This window comes from Pyxicephalus adspersus, chromosome 1 (genome assembly GCF_032062135.1).
Source record: "Pyxicephalus adspersus chromosome 1, UCB_Pads_2.0, whole genome shotgun sequence".
Taxonomy (NCBI): domain Eukaryota; kingdom Metazoa; phylum Chordata; class Amphibia; order Anura; family Pyxicephalidae; genus Pyxicephalus; species Pyxicephalus adspersus.
The window spans coordinates 111,305,255-111,324,203 of record NC_092858.1 but is presented as its reverse complement, the minus strand read 5'-3'; the positions used below and the strand labels follow the sequence as shown (position 1 = coordinate 111,324,203).

At 37.2% G+C, this 18,949-nt stretch overlaps 1 protein-coding gene across 1 annotated transcript in view; it reads right to left on the bottom strand.

Annotated features, from left to right (window-relative positions):
- Positions 1 to 2,345: 2,345 nt before the first annotated feature.
- Positions 2,346 to 18,949, bottom strand: part of SORT1 (sortilin 1) — an 88,112-nt gene continuing 71,508 nt past the window's right edge. Inside the window, exons 18-21 of the mRNA XM_072410560.1 lie at positions 11,811 to 11,916; positions 10,919 to 11,025; positions 5,840 to 5,960; positions 2,346 to 3,349 (exon numbers count right to left, since the gene is read on the bottom strand). Of these exons, the coding sequence (XP_072266661.1) occupies positions 3,335 to 3,349; positions 5,840 to 5,960; positions 10,919 to 11,025; positions 11,811 to 11,916 (349 nt within the window). The 3' untranslated portion in view covers positions 2,346 to 3,334. The remainder of the gene's footprint in view (positions 3,350 to 5,839; positions 5,961 to 10,918; positions 11,026 to 11,810; positions 11,917 to 18,949) is intronic.

The window sequence follows — 18,949 nt, the reverse complement described above, 5'->3', positions numbered from 1 at the left end:
GGGTGGTTCTTCCCATTTATCTCAAGAAAACAGAGTAAGCTCAAGGAGTAAAATAGCAGATCCTTGGAGAGGAAGCCTCCATAAGTCCTCCTTCAAGCGGTTCTGCCAATGAATTGGTTTCAGAAATCCCTTTGCTTTGCATTTGACCCTTGTTTTTCAGTTGTAAAGTTGTAAGTTGTAAAGCCTTCAGCCTATTCATGTCATCCAGAGTTTTCACAAAGGTCATTTTGAAAGATGTGGCCTCTCCAGGTCAAAAAGAGATTTTTATCTATCACTACATTCCCCTATTGAGCCATAAGAGATCCCTTCATCTTCATTGAAAGACATGGGTGGATGATGCATTTAAAGAAGTTTCCTTCCAACACAGACCTAGTTTGGTTCTAACATTGTTATTGTTCTGGAATAAACACAATCTGGGAAGAATCTTGCAAGTCAGCAAGACAATGTCATTCATGGTGACATGATACCCTAAAGTCATAGGCACAAAGATCTCAATGGTAACTGACATAGTGGGCCCCAATGGAGTTTTCAAACCTTCCAGAAGGGACATTAAAATCATAATTTTATTGTGATTAAACAGACAAGTTCTTCTCAGTTGAAATTGTAACTTAATCAATTAAAAGGAAAGCATTACATCAGATGTCATAAAGAGCAACTGGGGGGCACTGTGTTATCATCCCGATCCTTTTGGATCATAGAAGTGAAGTGTTTCTTAAAGGAGCTGACTTTTTTTAGCAATACTCTTCAACTGGGTTAGATAGCTGTGGTGTACGCTCAAGGTTGTACCTAGGCTGCTTTGATTGGATACTGAAAACCCATATAAAAGCCAGGAAAATTAATACCAATACCATCTATATTCAATTTTTGCAATAATGTAGAGCCTTTGCTTTCTTCTTGCTAGTAGGGATTCCATGATGTAATAGTTAGCATTCTGGACTCTAAATCTAGCAATCAGAGTTTAGTAACTCTGTTACTGCCACAAACCTCCTTGAGATTCAGCAGTTGTGCATAATGTGGTGCTATATCACTTTAAGGTACCTATCTTGGGCTCAATTTTGCTAGTTTCAGACTCATTCAGGCCAGGGTCAAGATCTCACTAAGCCTTCTGTTGCTGAAGGCAGCCCTTTTCGTGCCTGTCATTGTAGCTAGCAGAGTTTTAGAGATATTCTTGGGTGCCTAAGAGCCTTCTACCACCTTTCTTCCCAGACAGGGGGGTGGGGGGTAATTTACCTAACTGCAAGTTTTTGGAATGTGGGAGGAAACTGGAGTACCAGGAGGAAACCCAAACAAGGGGAGAACCTGCAAACTCCATGCAGCTAGTGATGTCCTGGCCAAGAGTAGAACCTGGGACTTAGCGCTGCAAAGGCCAGAGCACTTACCTCAGAGCCACCATGCTGCCCATTTTACAAGATTTTACCAACCTTTCATGTAATCTAGGGATTGTGCTCCCCACTATCTTCCATTAGATGGTCAACGGGCCTGCAAACTTAACATAAGCAATACTCTACAAGAATACCTTGATGCCTTGGCACTTACTTTCTATGTAATTCAGAACACCACCTTTTTTTCCTCTATGGGGCTACCAAAGATTGAGAAGGCCTCAGTACCTCCCAGATTGTCCAAACCATCTGCATAGGTAATCAGGAAAATAATTAGAAATCCTTTTGGAGGTCACATAGCATAGCATTCATTCATAGCATGTCCTCTTCCTGCGCAGCCGCTATTGAAGCGTCATTGGACACTTAGTCTCCTGCTTGCACATTATGTCATTACTGCACTGAACTCACAGCCTAAACTGCCATTTAGTTTTGGTCAAAAAAGGTCTGTATATTGGTTTCCTTGTGAGGAAAGTATTTTTGAACTTCCCTCCCTGGGTGTGTTGTTTCCCATTGTGTGCCGAGTTCAGGAAAAAGGAATATGTATTATTAATTAAGTATTACTGTAATTTTCATTTACATTTCAGCAAATATATACCCACCCTTATTTTTTTGAGCAGGGCTAGTTATAGAACACTAGGGTATGGACCGCCTTGAATTCATCTAGTTAAGCCTTAATAGTGGGAGTGGAAAGGGATTACCCAGTTGTGTGCTGACATAGAGCTCATCAGGTACAAAAAATGACCAAGTTTTTTACCTCAATTTAGTTTCAGTTTTCTTCTGCTTCAGGTGTAATTTTTTTGGATCTTTCTGGATCATTAACTGGCTTTATTTGTCATCTATATATACAGCATACATTTACTGTAGTTTATTTACTGCACAAAGATCATTTTGTAGGAACTACATGTTTTCCAGGTAAATAATCCCATTCAGACCTATCTGTATGCCAAGACAAGCAGTAGTAATATATCAGTTAAAAAACATAAGATGATTTTTATTAGTTAAAATGTAATTTCCTCATGTACAAGAAATATTTATTATTCTATTTTATGTATTTTTATTTAGCCAGGTATCATCTTATAAATACACTAGAAAAAAAGGTCAAATGGTAAGCAATGAGCAATGGTTAAATATACATAAAGAAAATGCTAGGTGTAGTAATTTTAACATAACTTATATTGCACTGGTATTATTGTATTTTACACTTTTATGTGTAGCAGTTCAAAATTTGTTTTACAACAATAATTTAATATTTGCATGTCTTTTCATGTGTGAAATATGCTCATTGTTTAGTGAATCCATATAATCCAAAAAGAAAAAAAAAGTAAATCAATTTGCTTTAGATAATGAGAGATCACAAAATATACAGATACTGTCTAACTGAAAATATTGATCTTGCTTATTCCAACCAAAGTGCTAGGATTGGCAATAACACTTTTAAAAGACAGAAGGGATAAAACACATATCTCTATTCTGCACTAAAATAAACAGTAAAGTGTAAATTAGTATGTAACAGACACTGTACACATACACTTTTTTTTGGGGGGGGGGTAGGGGGTGCCATGAACTTTACTAGAGAAACTACTAGCATCCTCATTTTAATTCTCTAATCTAACTAGCTGTAGAGCCTTTGGAGCAGTGTTTTTCAACCTTTTTAACATAGGGGAACCCCTTGAAATAACTTTCCAGTCTTCAGGGAACCCCTTCTAAACTTATATAAACAACTCGCAGTACAATAGCGTGGCTGTAGGAAGAATGCCTCTTACATACTGGCCAGTGGAAAGGCTGCCACGCCTACATATAACCAAAAAGATCAACTGACCCGAGAGTCACAAATTATTTAGGAACCCCAAGCAAGAAACCCTGGTTGAGAAACACAGAGTTTTTCTCAAAATATTATGAAGAATGCAGCAGTGAATGCAAGACGACCATTTTAAAAGGTAGTAAGGCTATATATTTTATTCCAAAAGATCCTGAAAGAGAGAAAACAAAGTGATTTTTTATTATAATAAATCCATTTTTAGAAAATCTAAAAAAAAAAAAAAAAAAAAAAAAAGTTCTCAATCACCTCATCCACTACATGACAGTGTTTATATCAAAACTAATGAAAAGACGAAAGAACAAGGATACATTTAAACTTGCCAAAAGTTCTGGTAAATTAAACATGCAGCTAAGAATATCAAATAATAATAATGCTATACACAAAAGAAATTTGTGTGATAACTATTTCAGTAATTCTTACCAACGTCAACAATACATTTTAATAATTGATTTGACATAGAGAAAAAAAAAACTGGTTAGCTTATTTTTAAATTTAATACATTTACAGGGTTTAGAACAAAGAAGGGAACACTCAAACCAACTCAATATAACACCAAGTCAATAAAACTTCTGGGATATAAATCTGTCTATTTGGGAAGAATGTGACAGAAGTGATTAGGAATCAACTTCATCTGCTTTGGTCCAAATGAAAGCAACAGTATGCCAACCCCCAACATAGGTAATGGTTTTACCACAGACCATTTATTTCTTCTTATTCTTCCTGTTTTTTTTTTATCAGTCTTGTATTTTGCTAGGCCCTTGTCAAAAATGATACTGTACAGTAGCATGGGACAGTAGCTGAAGCCCACTTAGGTTGCACAGTTTGTCCAGATCCTCCAGAATGGGCAGATCCATACATGCTGTTGCAAGAAGGTTTGCTGCATTTTCTATCACAGTCTTAAAAGCGAGGAGGAAAATCATAAAATAGGCTTTTACACAAGAAGAACGTGTATCTTTTGTGAGGTGTAACAGGTGGAGCACCTTATGTGCATGTTTGTGATTAGTGAATATAAAAAAAAATAAAATAAGAAATAAATATAAGAAGAAAAAAAAAACACATCTTGGCCTGACATCTTGTAGTGGGACCTCTGCTCACATTTCAGCACCATGCAGATTGATTTTCATTTGCCAGATTGCACCAGAATTAGCCAGTTTGCCATTGGCACACTGTTCTCTTCACAGATGGGAGCAAATTCACTCTGAGCATGTGACAAAATGTACAAAAACCTTGTAGTGAACATTATACAGCATTAAACAGCATGGTAGTTGGCCAGGTTGGCATATCTTTGAGGGGCTGCACAGACCCCCATGTCCTACCTAATGGTACCCTGACTGCAGTTAGGTACAGGAATTAAATACTCAGACCCTACATTTGTACAGTGGAGCCCAAGTTCCACCGAGTACAGGTCAATGAATGGCCTAGAGGTTAAAGTAGATCAGGGCAGTTCCTGGATGACAATGTCAAATGCTATTGACCGATTTACAAACCTGAATCCAATACAGACCCACTGGCACAGACTGTCTTAGAAATTAGTAATTTCCTGATCCAGGTCTGGAGAAAGGGCACAATCTGCCATTACATTACCAGCATGTCCAGATGTTGTCAGTAGTGCATACAGATATGTGGGAGACATTGACCCTGCTGAACCACATTATGAGTTGTTGTGAGGAAATTCATGAATCTGTGAATTCTGTTTTTTACTTTTACTTTTGATTTTTTTACTTTGATTTTAGAATCCCATCCCTCAGTTAATGTTTTAGTCATTGAGATGGAATATGTGATTTCAGTGGTTTTATTTTTGAAAGTGTAAAAATTGCACTCTCCCTATTGCCTTTATTTGTTTTAGTACTAGCAGTTCTAGCAATAGCATTACAGTATCTGCAGAGGTAAAAATAGCAATATTTATGTGTTGTCTGCTGCAGAATTGTCATTTGTTTCATCTTTTGAAAAAACAAAATGGACCGTGCCCTAAAAGGAAAGGTCTGCTTATTTATTTATGTTAGGCCACCATGCTAAAACAGACTTAGCAGGGTATCTGGGAGGGATAGTCCTGGGAAAAGGTAGACTGTAAAGATGAAGTGTAGTGAGAAGATTTTCTATTTCATAGTAAGCATGCACAAATGTTAATTGTGCCATACCAGTATTCTGAAAGCTTCTGTCATCCTAAATCCTCCTTCAAGACAGTGGTATACTTCCTAAGCCCTCTGCAATAAGCCTTAGATCTTGACACTGTAGATATGCAGCTGTAATAAACTCCTACCACTAACTAATGGATTGCTTGCTTTTACCTTTAATTAATAAAAACGAGTGTGGAGGTCAGGAGAGGAAGAAAACAAACTTGCCACTCACAAGCTGGCCAATTCTAAACACTTCAGAAATCATTATATATTGCATGGATATAAGCTGACCCAGCCAATGCCACCAGAGAAGGCTGACATTTTAGTGCAAATTTTAGTAAGAATAGATTATTAATTGAAAGACTAGTTTTTGAGTTCCTCTTTAACTCCTCCCAGTTTAGAACCATATTACATAAACATTTGACTGGATTTGGGTTTTATTGTACATCTTAATATATTTGTCTAATCAATTTCTAGTTAAAAAAAAATACTGAAGTACAAATCAATTTCAATCCTCAGCCTACCTCATCAGAGTCATCGTGGTAACCATTACTTCTGCGGGCTGCACCAGTGTTTGAGTCCAAATGTTCATTTCCTATAATATCCACATTCTCTCTCAAGACAGAGTATCTGTGCACAATGAATCTATGGAAAATGAAGAACATTAATTAATTAGGCAAACTTCAGAATAAATTAGAATCCTTCAAAAACAAATGAATACTTGAAGTCTTCTTTCTTTCTGATCACCCAGTGCACCACTTCACATTTTCTAAATGTTTTTTGAAATTTTTTGTTTTTGGTTTATTCCTTATGATTCCATTATGGTAATTCCATTACGGTAAGAAGTTTGGAGCACTATTACACTGTACTTTTACAGTGCAACAGTACATACAGTAATACATTACAGAATTTTAGAGAATCACTATAAGCACTGCTTCAGAACACAGTAAGGGTAAATTGTTGACATGAAAGTAAAGAGATGACTGCAGACTGAGAAGTCCTTTTCAGTCTAGAATGTCTAAACTAGAAAAACTGTGTGTACTTTTTCAATGTAATTACTGTTATTTGTTTCTACTCTGGTGTTTATGTGTTTTGTTTTTTTTCCACAATTACAATGAATTACGGTAATGTGGTATTTAACAGCAATTTTTAATTAAATAAAAACCCACAAACAAGTATCACAAAAGGTACTGCAATTACCTTAGTATAAGTATCTGCTAGGCTTCTACTCTAGTTCCACTTTCTTCAAAAGAAATAATACTTTGTAAAGTTTTCCTTTAAAGTTTTGTTACAATATATGGAAAATAGTGTACAGTATGGAGAGTTGATGTAAAAAGCTCAAATATTTTGTCGCCAATCCGTCAAAAACGTTGAAAAAACAAAACAAAGATCTGGTCTGATTGAAGAAAGTGAGATGCACAAAGAGCAATATGACTTAGGTATTGCTGAATCATTACTTAGTTCTTCACATGACTGGGCTGTTAACATTCCTGGCTAAAGAGAGGGTACAATTAAAAGTCAGTGTGTATCTTTATGTGAGATGTGATCTAAAAAGTATGAATGTTGATCAAGACCTTATTTATGGGTGACATTTTTGGCAGATGTACATGAATAATGTGTCACCAACAAAAGATGAACACTGAATATTAACAAAGCAACTTTTCCAATGGTAACAGCTTTTTTCTTTGACAGACTGGAAAGGAATATTGGTGGTAATAAAGGAAGGCATATTGGTGGGATGGTCGAAGAAATGAATGTTTCAAATGTGTTACACAAAACTGCTAAATACATTGCCATGAACATTAAGTTTTAAAGTTTAAAAGTAAAATCCATGTGGCTAATGCCTACAGTTAAAAAAGCTATACAGTCTTCCAGGGGCGGTACCCATGATGGGGGCTGCATTTTAGAAGAACTCCGTGAATCCCCCCTATTGTGCACCATAAACCTCGGTCATACAGAAGATTAACTCATCTACACTCCCCTCCTTTTGTGTCATCCGCAGCCTCGGGGAAGTCCAGAGCCATCAACAGGGACAACTTATGTCCCCATCTTATCCAGAGATGGTGCTCACATTTCCCGGCACTTCAGCGTGGCAGCCATCTTGGCCACGTGGCCAGAGCACCAGAAGTCTATTCTCCCTCTTCTCAGCAGCACATAGGGGGCTACTCATCACCGCTAGCACCTCCACAGGGACGCAGAGACCTTCTCCTATTGATTCAGAACAGGTAGGTAAGTGAGTGTTGCAACTCCAGATCTGCTTTTGTGACTACCTCCAACCTGAACTTCTCTACTCAACTTTCCCAACAATACCATCGTGCTACTGCACAAGAAGTCTGCAGCATTCTTCTACCACACTTTGAAAAAAATTTTTGAACAGCCTAAACTGTTTTCTCTTTCTGTAAAACTTGCAGTAAATTTTTAACTTTAGGATCAAAGGACAAAGGGACATTCTTTGCATCTGAGGAAAAAAAGGTTTGATCTCTGCAAAAAAGAAGGGATTCTTCAGTGTAAAGATTGTGATAATGTGAAATAGACTTCATTAGAAAGTAGTTTTAGCATGCACGATGAATTGTTTTAGGAAAAAGTTGGATCTATTTTTAAATGCTTAGAATAAAATGGCTTATTACATTTTATAGCATTAAAAGGAGCTTTGTTTTTTACTTCAGTCACACAGCAGTAGATGGGACCCGGACCTTCTGCAAGGTGGGTAACCAGATTTTGCCATCTGAGACAAAGTTTATAGGGACATAGCGCTATTTAATGGTGGCCAACATCCATGCACTGACAAGATCATGTAGGAGCAAGTGACCTATATAACCAACTAAAAATAATATACTTTAACCTGAAAGAAGGGGGGAGGATATGCAAACTAAACGCATGGAATGCAAAATATTTTTTCTTTTAAATGTTTAAAAAAATAACATACCATTGATTTATTTATTCACTTTATTCTGTTGCCTTTTGTATTACAGTTGTAAATGTTAGAAGTTATGGGTCATTTTTATGTTATGCATATTTTTTTTATACATAATGATATTTGATTTTCTTAATAACCGTGGGTCATGAGATCTTTGCCTTGGATCAAGAAAAAAAATTGATGGAAGGTGTGAAGAGTCAAATATGGTATCTTAGCTGATGGGTTTGTGTGCAAATCAAGGTAGTCCCTGAGTTAAGGACATCCGACATACGGACGACTCTTCTATATGAACAAACGGGGCGGCTTACCTGCTCGCTTGTGTGCAAGACAGAGGCTTGATGGGGGGCGGTTCGCATGACTTGCAGAAAAAGTCTTTTGGTTGTAACCCTTTATTGGCCAAGAAACTCGGCAGTTTTTTTTTTTTTGCATATCAAAGCACAGCTTGCTCCAGAAGATAATGAATGTCTGAGCTCCATAAAGTTTTTTTTTTTTTTTTTGCTTTGTTTGTGATTAACTCACAGTGAGGATTTTATACAGTAACTGATACCATGCTGCCTAATATGTTGAAGCACACATCTGTCCTAATTGCATTTGTTAAAATAATGTACCTGTTCTGGTTTACATACAAATTTAACTTAAGAACAAACCTACAGCCCCTATTTCACATGTAACCCAGGGAGTACCTGTAGGTCGGTGAGTTGTAAGGAAGTTCTAAAATGTTCACCATTTAGGCATGGTGCTTAGGTATTGAGGCTTAGTTGAGGCCCAGAGTATAATTCAATTGGAGTTTTGGAGATGTATATTTCCTTACATCAATTTTTTGAGGGTTTATCAGATTTTATGTGAAAAGCTAGAATGTGAAATGGGCATATTAGAAATTTGCCATTTTTATGATTGTACATGGTCTCGTGTTATTTTGGGATGGTGATGATGACAAATTTTATTAACACGCTATCAATATAAATATGTACAACATTTTTTTGTTTTGCGTCAGGTAAATATAATATATTGTATAAAATTTTGTGTATATATATTTTATCCAGTGAGCTGGTGGATTTTTAGCTAATATTTACTAGGCTCATTTCTTACCAGATGGTTCTTTGAAGGTTTCTAAAAAAACACACTTAGCTTCAATCCTGCAGGGCAGTCCGATCTATCTGGGGGTGTCCTGCATCTGTCCTGAAGCCGGCGCTCTGGACGCCGCTATCTCTGTCCCCTCTTCCTAGTTCTTCATCCTAACCCCAGGCGCGAGATCGGGTGAGGTAGGGTGAAAAAAAGAAGTTGCCAATTTCACTGCGCATGTGTGAGATCGGCAAATTTTTTTCCCCAACGAAAAAGCTCCTTCTGCGCATGCCCGAGATGCTTGGGCATGCTCAGAAGGAGCACCCAAGAGCCTCTAGGGATGCCTGATGTAGGTATCCCGGGAGGCTTTGCACTCCCGTTCATTCTTGATTGCCTAGGCGATCGAGAATTAGGGGATGGTGCTGCACCCTTCAACAAAAAAAAAAAAAAAAAAAATGAATTTTTACCTTGCATAAAAGGTATAAAGGCATAAAATATCTACCCTTTTGTGTAAAGTGAAAATTCTGAGTTTAGGTACACTTTAAAAGTTCTAGAGTTTAAATGATAACCTTATTAATTGCCTGGCTGAAAATTAGTTATCATCTAAACCAGGAGTGCCCGCACTTTTTTGGTTCGCAAGCTACTATACCGAGTATGACACAGAAGTGACTGAAGGTATTGAGACACTGAATGGCAAAACATTGCACAGACACTGCACTATAAGACTATAGTGACAGGAAAGCTACAGTTCACCTGTCATAGGAGAATGATGTGCAGCACAAGAAACCGCCCAGCACTGCTCACCTCAAGACTACCCTCTCTGCCTCCCTCCCCACTGTTACTCTTCTGCCTTCTCATACAGAAAGACATCCCCAGCATTGCCATAAGCATATCAGCCAGGCTGCTAGTAAACAGTAGGGAGGGGTAAGGCAGAGCTCTGCGATCGACTGGGGTTGCGAACTTCAGCAGTTTCACTTACCGGACACCAATCCCTTCTTTGCTGCTGTCCTTGTTGCCATCTAAGATAGTGTTTCATACGGTAGCATTCTGTGAATATTTCATTGGTGGTTGCCAATATCAATTATGCTTGTTATGTTGTAGGGGGTAAGCAGTATGTATGGGACTGTGAAATGCATATAGAGGTTTAGCATCTATTTCCCTTGTCAGAATTTTTGAGATGTTAAAAAGCTCTGCTTTTCTTTATACTGTAAATGTAAATACTGTAAATCTGGAATTAGTGGGCAATGTCTGGATTGCCATAGAAGCAAATCTTGTCTATGCGGTGTCACACTTACCTTTTGATGTTTGTGTGTTTTTTATTATCAACAAATGTTTTGTTTAGATACAATATGATTGTTAATGCTCAATAAAAAAAATTACAATAAATTGCAGCTTTTTTAATGTGATTGAAATTATAGATATTCACCTTTGGGTGCCCTCTAAATCCCATTGGGTATGAGGGTTACCCTTTTAGTGTACATATAATTTCATTACTAGCTCAGAGTGGCATCTAGATACCATTTAAGCAGAGAGGAGAGAGAAAAAGAAAGTTTAAGGTCTCTAAAAGAAAAATTCACATAGGCAAAAACCCCTGAAGTCTTTACTTATTATTGAATTTACTTACCTTCCACCACAAACATATTTTTTGATTATGAAGAAGGCTGCAGCAACAGCAACTATCAGAACCACAACTACAGATAAAATTACAGGAACAGAACTTGCTGTATTATCCTGGATAAACGAAGAAAAAGAATGAGCAAAAAGTCTAAACCTTGGCCATACTTTTAGCAATATATTTGGAGCTGGATGACATCACCTTATTTGCTTTATTAGAATTAAATGAATTTAAAAATACATGAAATTTAAAATACATTTGTGAGATGTGTGTGAAAAAAGCACAGCAAAGAGTTCTATTAAAATGAAACAGGAGAATTGATGGGCAGGAATCAATGACAATGCAGATTTTCTCCATGTTTTGGTATTAATACAGAATTATTTTACTAAGTACATATTAGCATATGTAATTTTCCTACCCTACCTGTGCAACATGGCAATCCTGGATTCCCAAAATTTTTAAATTAAATTTAATTTTGTTAAATTGCCAATAATGTGGAACAAAACCCTTTTTTTTTTAATCTTTGTTGTATTTTCACCTCCATTTGGCCATGGGTGCTGACATCTGTCTTTAGCCATCTTGATTTGCCAGGACGGGAAAGCATATGGGAGCCTTTTAAGTCCCACAGCTGCAGGGGAATCTGGGATGTGGCTTCCCCTACCTGTGTATTTGCAGCTTAGATATTTTGACAAACGAATCAATAGATCAGGCAAGGCAAGTATGTTTTATTGCAGAAGTGACTTTAGGGAACTTTAGGTCTGCTTTAGCGATAAGATGGAATTTGGAAATAGGAGTAAGTCTAGGACATGGGAATTACAACAAAATACAAACCCCAATTTTTTTTTTTTTTTTATAACGACAAAATATTCCTATGGAATATGATTTTTTAAATTCCAATTACCTGCATTTTTGTTTGCACATCATTTGGACATTTTTTCTTCATGTCCATTTCTTGCCGAGTGGGGTTCACTCCACCAGTGCACTTGTCTCCGGGGATCTTACGGTACCTAACAAAAGACTTAGTTTAGTGAGATACGTTGAAGGAGCTGAAAGTGTTTCACAGAATAAAAAGATTAGGTAAGACAGAAGAAATATGAGTGTGTGAAAGACCAAGCTCACAGAGATTTTTCAGCTCTTAGGACATTTCTTTGCAAGCAAAGTAGGCATCAATTTGCTGGTTTAACCTTTTGCTGCCACACTCAGGATACTTTATGTTAGTTTTCATCAAAGAGGTTCTTTACTTTCTAATCAGAGCATTCAGAAATTTAGCCAAATTTTTCTCCATATTTTAATATTTTTTTTTAAAGAAAGAACAAAAGATTTAGGAAGATATTTACAAAAAACAAAACAAAAAAGACATACTTAACCACGTACGGATACACAAATACAGATTAAGGGTTGAAAGTTAAATACATTCAGAGTCACTGGCTATCTACCCTATAGATGGTAATTTCAGATGTTAACATAAACTGCTAAAAAGGATGGTAGATGCTTTTCCTGGCCTCTGAAAAGGGCTGTCCAGTATTCTTCCACCAAATTATCATGACTAATTGGCATATAAGTGAGTGTGCTAAAACATTTTATGGCACTCAATCGTACTCTTACTGGTAAGTTCTTTAAATAAGAGAAGGAGATAAGAGGAGATGGTTGTACCATCTGCACATTCTCATAAAATTTCTCAGTTTGGAGTACATAAATTTAAAACTTGACAGGATTTCAAAGTCTGAAAGCAGCCAAAATGTGTTTTTTTTTTCTAGGTATCTATCACTAAAACACCATGTTTGAAGACCACATCAAGTTAAGATATGTATGCACATTGAGTTTTTTTTGGTCCATGGTGATTGTTGCCAACATTGTTGATTGTTTTCATTTTTATAATGATTTTTTCAACCTTAAAGGGCTCTATTTATAAAGAAGGGAATAAGACATGTCCTCAAACATTCCCTGGTGAGAAATCTTCCAGGTCCATGTATTTCATTGGCAGAAATGTATTCTTCACCAGAGAATGTCAGATTCCCTGCTTTATAAATAGAGCCCTAACTGTTTTTTTGTTATCCTGGCCTTAGGAATATACAAAGTGTGCTTACATAAGGCTTTTGACCATTAGTCGAGTTAAATTTGGCGGGCCTTCCAGCATCTTGGCCATTCCCTAGGGTGTAATTCCCTCCAGTATAATTTGGCCTATTCCACTAATCCATCTTCTCTGGTAGGAAGTCATCTCCAGGGAGAAATCCTGTATTGGGTAAGAAGTGCTACTGAGCACTCTATGATGTCTGCTACCTGCTCCCTCGGCATTCCATGTTTTTGTGACGATTCTTTTGTTGGGATCTATAGCATTGGCAATGCACTTTCATATTGAAACCCAGTGGGCATAAAAGGCACTAGGATCTGCGATTTTCTACTGTCAATCTCACCACAATTTTCAGCTGCACCTATAAAACCCCTGGCAATTCCACGTTTTTAAGGTTGGGAATATGTGGGAGAGCCAAGAGTATTTTAATTTATGTGTGATTAATTTATGTGGTCAAAAGAAATTAAAAGTGTTTTTAGCCCCTGAAAAAGCAGTGTTAACTGCGAAACGTGTCAAATGGGAGCAAGATTGTTTGGAGTAGAGAAAAAATGTAATCTTTAGGAATATAATGAATAGGCTACCATTGTGCCATTGCCTTTTTAATGAAATTGTTTTTTGTACATAATTTTATTTTTAACTTTAATAAAATGAAAATTGTCCCAAACATGTAAAATGAATGTCCCATTAAAATCCCTTGTTTCAAGTAGCCTACCGTTGAGGTACGTGTATTTTTACTGATTTGATACGTTAGGACTGGTCACATGATTTTTTTTAATTCAAGTCATAATGAAGTTTATATTGTATTATATTTTATATTGTAGAAAAGCAGAGAATGATACACCAGGGAAATACCTACTTATGCAAGCTCTAAAGAGATCCAAAAAGTGCCAAGACTTAGACAAAATGATAGATCAAAGGTGGGGTTGGCCAGAGAAAAGAACAAGGAGGCCCTTTTTAGGCACCCAGTTGTGTATGTAAAAAGTTACAATTTTATTGATGATATCAAAACAATAAAATCAGTACACAGGTGATTTAAAACATGCACATTTGAGAGGTTGCATCTAATGAGGGGGTCCCATTTGATAATAAAGTTTAATGGTGATGTTATAGTGAGTTTCTTCCCCGATGCGTTTCGCCTAGAGAAGGCTTCCTCAGGGAACTTTGAAAGTTGAATACTTTAAATACTGGGACCATGGGAAATAATATAACATCATATTAGGGAAATAAACTAGTTAAAGATATCCAAAAAGTTCCAGATTATATAAATCAATAGAATAGTAAAATTCATACATTAGACAAAGATATACTCCACTGGTAGAGAAATGGTCTCCAAGGATAGAAATAGGAAAGCTCAGGGTAAGTAAAAATTTTCAGGGTTAATGAAATTAATCAATTCAGTTCAGATAATTGAACATCATAATACATTGGTAATCAATACAGATTAGTTGGTACGGTTTATTGATACACATACTTACATAACCACCTCTGAGATTACATTAAAGTTGATAGGAGAAAGCAAGCTAATGTTGTAAAAGCTGTGTAGACAGGCTATTCCAGATGTTAATCACATTATATCTGCTGAAAATAGAATTATTATTAATAGGATATGTTCCTAAAAGGAATTGTGGTTTTAAACAGAGGATACACGAAAAGAACTTACATCCACTTGGGTTGTGTAGAGCATAAGTGTAGAAGTACTCAATATCCAAAGATACGTGGGTCTCAAAGTATATTATGTTGTGAATGAAAATTATTCAAAAATGGTTGCCCAAAAGCTATTAAATAAAGAAAAGGAAGAAAACAAATGAATTTGCTTTTATATGAATAATTTGTGATGAAATGGAGGCATAAAGAGCTGACCTCTTTATAGATTTATGAGTCCTGCCTGGTTATTGTTGCTGTGGAACTCTTCCAAACTGATACTATTTAAGGCTAGTACTTTTGATCTAAATGTAAAGTGCCATTCTAGATGAAGAAAAAGGAAATAACAGGAAACTAATTAAAGAAAATAATAATAGTAAATGGTTTATTTAGGTAAAGAAATAAGTACATCGATAAAAAGGAAAATATAATTTTATGTTTACCGTATTTTTCGCCGTATAAGACGCTCCGGAATATAAGACGCACCCAATTTTAAAGGAAAAAAAAGATTCTGAAAGATTATTCCCCTTCTGATCACTCATGTGCCATTCATACCAGTATTCCCCTTCTGATCACTCATGTGCCATTCAAAATTCCCTTTCTGATCACTCTGTGTCATTCAAAATTCCCTTCTGATCACTCTGTGTCATTCAAAATTCCCTTCTGATCACTGCTTTTTTTCCACTGTACGGCAGTTAGGACAGGGAACAGCAGGTGGCGCTGAGCCGGCTTCTTTCGCTCTGCTTTACAGACCGGAGAAGATACGATGCTGGCAGAGGAGAGAAGAGACATGCTGCATGGAGCCAGAGACACATGCAGGATCGGGTATCCGGTGAGTATATTATTTTATTTATTTTATAACACATTTGTCGTATAGGACACACTAACTTTCCCCCCATTTTGGGGAAGAAAAAGTGCGTCTTATACGGCAAAAAATACGGTATATAAATAGTGAAAGATACTCACTTGGGTATATATGAAGGTTTAGTATTCACTGCATGAAATGCACTAAAGAAGGAGGTCCAAGAACTACTATTCTAAAATTAGAAGAATATGAAAAAAAGTCAGTGGGTCAATGTGAATAAGTGACCATGAAAATAGGCTTCAGGAGTAAAGAGAATCAAAACGTACTTTATTCCTTGGTTAGTAAATAAACGCGCAGCCTGTCAACAGTCACTCATAGAGGTGGTACTGTGTACATGAGGCCTTTAAAGCCAAGAGACAGTTACTTAATATGGGTCAAAGTGCATGCGTGAAGACCGCCCGCGCTTTCGCAGTTGTTCAATTGAAGCCGACATGACAGGGCTAATTCTGCCCTGTTCTAGTGGTGCAAGTGTGATTAGATTGCAAAGATATTAATTCAACGTCACTTCCGTCCAATTTTTAAGACTGATTTCATGTTACTTCCGCCCTTAATATGGCGAAAGTATACTAAAACAAATATAAGTTCATACAGATTTGTTAAGCACATTAAGGGGAGGGACAACTTCCTCCAGCAGAGGTATAGGGAAAAAAAGGGCAGATCCGGAAGGAAAATCCCTATCACCAGGTCCTGGGCACCTAAAATAAAAATAGATGTCCAAACGAGGGATGGGTACACCATAGGCACCTATCAAAGAACGGCACCTTGGTGTTAATGGCGTCCGATAACCGGGCACCTCCCGTCCCTCGTAGCTGGTTTAGGGAAAGGAAACAAGAAGAATGGAATTACAGAGGTTATTATAAGGTGTCAGTTTCTCATCATTTAATAATTTATTAATTATGATGTATCCCTAGTAAAAAGATATTGATGAATGAAATTAATAAGGATGGAAAATATAGATTTAATGAGTAGAAGGACTAATAATGAGGTCGCCAAGGAATATTGGAGGTTGCAATGACATAAGAAGAAACAAAGCCAAATTCTTATGATTGGGGGAAATCATTTTCCTAATAACAAAGGTAACAGTCATTTAACAATCATATAAATTAAAAACAATCCAAAGGTCCGAAAGGACAAAAATATGAAAAAAAAAAAAAAAAAAAATGATATATACAGTGAGGGAAAGACGTATTTGATCCCCGCTGATTTTATACGTTTGCCCTCTGACAAAGAAATGACCAGTCTATAATTGTAATGGTAGGTGTATTGTAACTGTTAGAGACAGAAAAACAACAAAAGAACCCTCAAAAACCCAGTGCTCAAAAGTCAGAGCTTGATGTGCATTGTAATAGGGGATCAAATACTTATTTTACTCATCAACCAGCATTGAAGGGACAATGGGGCCCATGTACCGTCAAATTTTGGGTGAGCACCTCCTTCCCTCAGCCAGGGCTTTGAAAATGGGTCATGGATGGGTATTCCAGCATGACAATGCCCCAAAACACATGGCCAAGGCAACAAAGGAGTGGCTGAAGAAGAAGCACATGAAGGTCCTGGAGTGGCCTAGCCAGTTTCCAGACTGGTTGATAGGGGATGAAATACTTTATTCACTCCTTAAAATGCACATCAATAGTAAGATATTTGGAAAGAATCTATTGAGATACGAATGTATCATCTTCAGTCCTTTCTAATGGGGAATATTCCAATAGTGACCAAGGTCATAAGTACACATCCACTAATTCACTTGCAATTGATGTAATTGAGTCAACTCCAGAAATTATTAGTCTTCCTGATGGTTTTTTTTTTTTTTTTTTTTAAGAAAAGAAAAAGGAAACATTTTTCCAAAAGCAATGGGACTGTTTGGGTGTATTTAAACAATTACACAACACGACATTTAACAATAAAATCTTCTTTACATTTTTATTTCTACTATTACATAATTAAAAACGTAGAACACTTGTAAAAAACATTGTTTCTATCTGGAGTACGGTCATTAGATGTTCACTATCTTTACACTTTAACTGTCCTTGATGCGTTTCCCAACAAGGACTTCTTCAGAAGGACACGTTTATGGTGGATACATCAATCTCTTTACATCTTAGTACAAAAACAGTAAAATACATTATTAATAATAATCAGGATTTATATAGCGCCAACATATTACGCAGCGCTGTACATTAAATAGGGGTTGCAAATGACAGACTAAAACAGACAGTGATACAGGAGAGGACCCTGTCCCGAAGAGCTTAAAATCTAGAGGGTGGGGGAATTTTCACACAATATGAGGGGGATATGTAGTGGTGGGAAGTAGTGATGGTTTCAAAAGACAGAAGATGGGTAGGCAAGTTTGAATAAATGGGTTTTGAGTGCTCTTTTAAATGAGCAGAAAGTAGGAGCAAGACGATTAGGACGAGGAAGACCATTCCTGAGAGTTGAGGCAGCTCTAGAGAAGACTTATAACCTCATCACACGCACGGATATGAGTGAGGAAGACATTAGTAGGTCATTGGAGGAGCGGAGAGAGCGGCTGGGGGAGTATTTTTTTTTACTAAGGTCAGAAATGTAAGTGGGACAATAACTGCGTAGGGATTTGAAGGCAAAGCACAGGAGCTTGAATTTGATTCTAAGGTGAAATGCAAGCAAGTGTAAAGACCTGCAAACAGGAACAGGAAGAGGAGCCGTGGGAAGGATGGATGCAGCATTCATAATAGATTGTAGAGGAGAGAGTCGGGTTAGTGAAATACCAGAGAGGAGGATGTTACAGTAGACCAGACAAGAGATAAGAGCATGTACAAGGAGTTAGGTGGTCCCAGGGGATAGGTAGGGGGGGGATTTTGGAGATGTTGCGTGAAAAGTGACAGGACCTGGAAATGTTCTGAATATGGGAGGTATATGAGAGGGCAGAGTCAAATGTGACACCAAGACAACGCGTCTGAGGGGAGGGCCAAATAACAGTGTTGTTACAGTTAACAGTTAGATAAATGTCAGGGGGAGATTTGAAATTTGAGGGGGGGTGATGAGTTCTGTTTTATCCAGGTTGAGTTTCAAAAATCGGTCAGACATCCATGATGATATAGCTGACGAGCAGCATGAGACCTTATCCAGGACTGAGGGAGACAAGTCAGGAGTGGACAGAGAGATTTGAGTGTCATCAGCATACAGATGGTACCGTAAGCCAAAGGAGGATATGAGACTACCAAGAGAGGAGGTGTACAGAGAAAAGAGAACCGGTCCAAGGACTTACCCTTGGGGAACACCAACAGGGAGGAGAGTGGGTGAGAAGGAGTTACCATTGAAAGAAACTTGTAAGGAGCGGTCAGACAGATAGGAAGCAAACCAAGAGAGCAGTGTCACCGATACCAATGGAGTGCATGATTTGTATTAGAAGGGGGTGATCAACAGTGTCAAAAGCAGAGGAAAGATCAAGGAGAAGGAGCAGGGAAAAGTTGCCTTGAGACTTAGCTCT